This window comes from Parus major, chromosome 21, assembly GCF_001522545.3.
Source record: "Parus major isolate Abel chromosome 21, Parus_major1.1, whole genome shotgun sequence".
Lineage (NCBI taxonomy): Eukaryota > Metazoa > Chordata > Aves > Passeriformes > Paridae > Parus > Parus major.
In genome coordinates this window covers 4810735-4816313 of record NC_031789.1, presented here as the reverse complement: position 1 = coordinate 4816313, position 5579 = coordinate 4810735, and the positions used below count along the sequence as shown (strand labels likewise).

General features: G+C 46.9%; 1 protein-coding gene across 2 annotated transcripts; it reads right to left on the bottom strand.

The window, feature by feature from the left end:
• Positions 1-1816: 1816 nt before the first annotated feature.
• LOC107213496 (transcription factor HES-5-like) lies at positions 1817-3694 on the bottom strand. 2 transcript variants are annotated; one of them, XM_015647990.3, is made up of 3 exons: positions 3513-3694; positions 3062-3245; positions 1817-2878 (listed from the first exon to the last, which is right to left on the bottom strand). In XM_015647990.3, exons 1-3 carry the CDS (start codon positions 3576-3578, stop codon positions 2613-2615), a joined length of 516 nt encoding a protein of 171 aa, XP_015503476.1. In that variant the 5' UTR covers positions 3579-3694; the 3' UTR covers positions 1817-2612. The 2 variants fall into 2 exon arrangements, with proteins under 2 accessions (XP_015503476.1, XP_018864273.1); XM_019008728.1 differs by lacking the exon at positions 3513-3694 and having other exon boundaries at positions 3062-3483.
• Between the last annotated feature and the right edge of the window lie 1885 nt (positions 3695-5579).

Sequence of the window (5579 nt, the reverse complement as noted above, 5' to 3'; positions counted from 1 at the left end):
CTGGAGGAGCAGTAAGAAGCTTTATTAATAATAATTAATAAATTTTAAACATAACCTTTGCTGTGCAGGGGCCAGGCAGGCTTGGAGGTCTGGCTTTTAGCTCTGGGGTAATTAGTAAATTAAAGCCCAGAGGGGCAAGTCTGTGCATGATGAAAAGCAGAAGCAGAGCACTTGCACCATGGTGGATCTGACTCCTTGGACCACAAAAAGCAGCTTTTCCAGTGGGGTTTAAGTCCCTTCCCACTACCCAGGGAGGAGGCTTTACTGTTTCTCTCCCTTACATTGTTTTTACACAACCTGCAGAGGTGTTGTCAGCTGTGACCCTCCAACATGGTTCCTTGGGTGGAAACCCATCCCCAGAAGAGCAGCAGCCTGTTCTGTGCCATGTGTGGCTCTGTTCCCAGCAGTGCACATCAGGCTGGGGTGAGCTTTGGGGCACATGGCACTCCAGTTGAGCCTGAACTCCCCCAAACCACCCTAATTAGGCTTGATTTAAAACCCCACAGGCATGGACAACAGCTGGAATTTTTCTGGGATTCAGGAGCCTGTGCTAATTGACAAGGACAAGATGAGCACAGCAAGGTTGAAGTGACTTCTTCCAGCTCACTAAGCAACTATAAAACCTAAAAATATCTCTTGTGAATTATTTAGCAGTTCATTAGAAAGAAGAAATCTGGAGCACTGGTAGAGACGTGTACCAAACCCTGCCTTGCACTACACTGGCAGAGAGGTGAAGAGCACTCAACAAGCCTGTGCACAAATAAGAGCCAAAATGATCCATGGCCCAAAATGAGGCAGAACAGCAGGCTTTTGGCTTGTTTGGCTTTTGGGGCCTTTCTGTGTGGTTAACAGAGGATTTCACCACAAACTGAACAAGGACTGGGCAGGTTCAGTGTTGGATGCAGGTTGATCTGTCAGCTGAGCAAAGCTCAGGTTGCTCAGTGCTTTTGACAAGATCAGGTATTCAGTATTTCCTTTTGTTTGGGAGAAAATCCTGAGGGCTTGAAATGCAGCTTTTCAAGGGCACCTTTCCCAGGAAATCTGAGGAAACTTGGATTGCTGACCAAATGTGTTTTTTGCTTTTCATCTCTGGAAGAAGGAGAGTGTTCACTGTTATAAACCCAAATATGAATTCCTGTGGTTAGAGAATAGTTTTGTGAAATGATTATTTGTGCAGATTTATTTTGAAAAAAAGGTAAAATAAAAGGAAATAATTTAGGAGTGGAAATGCTTCCTCAGTCTCCTCCTATTTAATTATACTTTTAGTCATATGTGGGCTAATTTCACTTTAGCAAAGGTAGCCTAACACAATTTGCATCATAAAATTAAGATTAAAAATTAAAATTAAGCAAAAATTAGTTAAACCCATTGCAGGTAATTTCAAAGATCTCCAGGCTGAGGCAGATGCCAAACTCTTTGGAAATTGTTGGAAAATTTGCACAATACTCCTTCCCAAACAGGCAGAAAGCACATGGCTGATCTCAGCTTGATGGAAAAATTGGTGGGGGAAATGAAGCAACTGTGGAATGAGTGATTTGTTGGAGGCTGAATAGGTTGCTGTTAGATCTGAAAGGTTGACACTTCTCAGCACCTCACTTCAATTTCACTTCCATTTTGATTTTTGATAATTTTTCCAGTGGTTGCTTCCTTACAGGATCTGAAATCCTGTTCTGCCAAAGGAATTTCATAGATATATTTCATGTATTGGAGTGAAGGGTTCAGAACTGACACTTCTGGATGGCTTCCCCACCACAGGAGAGTCTGCATGCACCCAGCCCAGCAGTGACAGCTGTTTTAATCATTCCAAAGCAAAGCATTAATGACTAAAACAATTTTTATTGTATTGTGCAGTGAAGACATGCAAGTTGAACATCACATAGGATGAACACATCACAACTTTATAAAAGCTTTTTAAACTCCTTAGCATGCTCAGTTAATGATTATAAAGTACTTATTTCCTCCCTTCCTCCCCCTTTTCCTTAAGGTATAGCAGAGGTATTTCCTTTACAAAAGGCACCAATTATACCTCAAATGAGAGCAGCACAAAGTAACATGAAGAGAATTGTCCCTTGAGCTCTCTGTGATCATCACAACTTTCTGTAAGAAGAACACTAAAAATAGCAGAGGAGCTTCAGAAGAATCAGCATTTCTTAACATCTTTCACTCAAAAGGGAAAACCTCAATCCTCTCTTTATGATACAAAATACATTCTCCAAACAGCTCCTTCTTGAGGAATGTCAATACATTAGAGACAATGGAGCACTTGAACCTATGACCCAGGCAGTCAGCAGAAAGATTTCCACTGACAGCCACAGACTCAGCAGCCTGTGATGGAAACCAAAGGGTATTTGCTCTCTAAATCACCACAGAACTTGGTCCTGTCTTTGGCCAGGAGCCACCAATTAAAGCAACAATTTTGCTGCAAGATATACCCACAGTCCTTCACTATGAAGGGAAAACACCTAGTGACCCTCATTTCTGGTGACAGAAAAACAGTAACTGCACCCTCCACCCACTTTTGGAAAACAATGTTTCCTACTTCAAAGAGGAACTAATAAACCACAGGTCCCTCTAGTTTTTGTAGCAAAATGTGGGAATAAAGTTCAGCAGGTCTACCAGGGTCTCCAGATAGGTGGAGCAGCAGCCATGCTCTTCTGGGCAGGCTGTTTTCTGGGAAACATGCAGGGAGACAGCAGGGAGCCACACAGAGATGGAGAGTACCAGGCATCTGCACCCAGCTGAGCCTTGCAGAAGTGCTTGATGAGCTGGACCTGGGTCTCCTTTTTGGGCTCGTAGTAGGACAGAAAGTGCATTGCTTCCTTGAGGCACCGCAGGTACCCGCTGTTAAAGTCCTGCTCTGGGTTCTTGTGGATGAATGCTGAAAGAGAAAGAAAAGAAAATGCAGCACTTAAAATCATGACCAAAACATGGGGCAGTGATTTGTGTAGTGACTTTCATAAGCCTGGGGTTGGGATGCTCCAGCCCCTGTTCACCTCGGGGTATCTGGGAGGGCACAGCCCTGGAAGTAGGTCCAGGTGTGCAATACCTGGTCTGCACTCACTTTTTTGGTCCTGCAGCTGGCTCTGCTGCTTCAGGTAGCTGACAGCCACTTCCAGGATGTCAGCTTTTTCCAGTTTGGAGTTGGGCTGATGCCTCTGGAACTCCTTCTCCAGGAGCAGTTTCAGCTGCTCAATGCTGCTGTTAATCCGGTCCCGGCGCATTTTCTCCACTACCGGCTTCCTCAGCTGTGAGAGACAGAGCAGACAGGGATTTTGTGAGACCTGACTCAATTTCCCCTCTGATGCCCTGATACACCCATGTTCATAGATGGTTTTTTTTGGCAGAAGAGCTATGTGATACTGCCCACCCATTCCCCACTCAATTTTTAAACATCCTCCTTATCTCTCTTTAACATATTTGCTTTCTCCCAGACCACTTCCCCCTCTTCTCTCATGTCATATTTATTAGCTAAGGGCAGGCCAACCTTTCCAATCCCCTCCGGGTATACTTACTTTATTCTTTTCCCTTGGCAGTAGCTTCTCCTCCATGTGGATGATGAGAGCATTGCTGGGAGCCATTCCGAGCGCTCAGCCCTGGGCACAGACCCCAGCCAGCTGCTGTGCCGAGCGTCAGGCGATGCTTTGGCAGCCCCCAACTACCTCTATTTATATCCGGGGAGCCGGGGCAGATACGTGAGTGTCGGGATCTCCGGTGTTTCCCACAACCCCGCAGCCAATCCAGGCCCGCAGTGGGACAATAGAGGAAGCATCCATTAGTGCATGGTACATTGATTGCCAATGCCCCGGGGACCATAACCTTCTGCCCACGCTGCTGGTGGACTGTGCAGCTTGGGGAGTTGGGAAAGCACCGAGCCTCCAGCTGGTTGGGCTGGGATCAATGGCATTCCTGAGGCCCCGCATGTGCCAGGCACAGTCGTCGCGCAGAAGAGGCACGCTTTTCGGGGAAGGTGGGAAAAGGAGGGCAGCCCTGCTAGGGTTCAGATCAACATCCCCAGGGACATCTCTGGCCTTCCCAGAGCCGGGGGGAGCTGTGTGTGTGTTTGTGTGTCCATCCAGTCACTGCACTTTAATGGGGGACCTGAAGTGTGACCACAGATTTCTTTGCAGGACATTTCTAAATGGTTGTTGGATCAACAGCAAGAATAACTAGAGAATTATAACCCCACTTTCTCAATTCCTCATAACACACCAGGGTCTGTGAGCCTGTTGCACCACTGTTCCCACCAAGGACAGCCTACACCTCCCAGCAGAGCTGGGCCATGCAGTCACCCCTGTTGCTCTTGCTTTTCCTTTTTCTCACCTATCTCCTCCATATAGACATTTTCAGGAATGATGGTTAAGATGGGCTAAAGGATAGCATGAGGCTCAACTCAGAATCCTGGGAAGTCTTGGGAAACCAGAGGTGGGCCATGAATGGGCTTTAGCAGCCCAGGCACATCTTTGGCCCTCAGCAAGGAGGTTGGTTCTGCTTCTTGCTGAGGTTTCAGGTGTGCTTGGTTCTGATCTGACCTCTCTGGAGCGAGTGTGAATGTTCTGAATGTCAGATCTCAGACACCATGTATCTGCCCTGCTGTGTAACCCTCAGCACATCATCCCCACTTCATTTTTTTATTAGGAAAAATTGCTGCTTGCTTTTATCTGCGTGGAAACACTGGGATGAATTAAGCAACCATTTATTTTGTGATAAAGGCAAGAGAAAGATCGAAGCCGTGAGGGCACTGGAGGTCAGTTCTGATTTTGTGTTGTAAAATATCTGATGGGGTACAGCCCTCGAGGCAGCACCAAAAATAAGCCAGAAGCTACCTGAGGAAAGCTGTGCTGCATCCTGCCATGTGTGGGTCCAGCCCGGGGTGCCCCAGGCAGAGGTGTGCTCCTCTGCCGAGCATCTGGACAGTGGCAAGGGAGGGGGCAAGTGTGCAGTGAGGTAAGAAAACCAAAGAATTTCTTGCTTGGAAGTGCTGCAATGAAGCCCGAGGGTAATGGGGCAGTTGACAGGAAGGAGGGAGGTGTCACTGCAATAGGCAGCGACGTGGGACTCATTGTAGCGGCCTGAATGGACTCTGTTCTTTGTGAAGGGCAGATGTTGTCCTTGGAGCCCTTTATTCCCTGCGTTGTGGGAAAGCCAGGAGGGAAGACATCTCATGAACACTTTGAAGCAGTCAAAGGATTATGATACAAAATAAGACACAGCTCAGAGACCATGCCCCAGCTTCTGCCAGCTTTAATGAAGTGTCGCCTTTTTTCCTGTGTTCTCTAACTGGCCTTGCTCCAGGGGCTGGTATCCCTTTCCTAGCACGGGAGCCATGCTGGCAGACCTTGCAGGAGCTGACAGGTAGGCATGGACCAAGCTGGTTGAAGACTCTTCAGTGTCAAAAACCATCTTTTTCCCAACTCCTGAGAACCCCTGACCTTTATTGCTGTATTAGAACTGATAGCCAGATGGTCTTTTGGGAGTTGGATTCTTTCCCTTTAAATCATTCACGCTCAAGCACCGTCACTAATGTCGGGAGTAGTTGCAAGGCACACTTCTATTGTCCCAGCAAGAAATGTTATCAATGG

Coding starts and splice junctions, on each gene's coding strand:
- LOC107213496 (XM_019008728.1), bottom strand. CDS start 3,371: ATGGGTGGGCAGTATCACATAGCTCTTCTGCCAAAAAAAACCATCTAT. Junction 2,879..3,061: donor CCAGCTGCAGGACCAAAAAA/GTGAGTGCAGAC, acceptor TTTCTCTTTCAG/CATTCATCCACAAGAACCCA.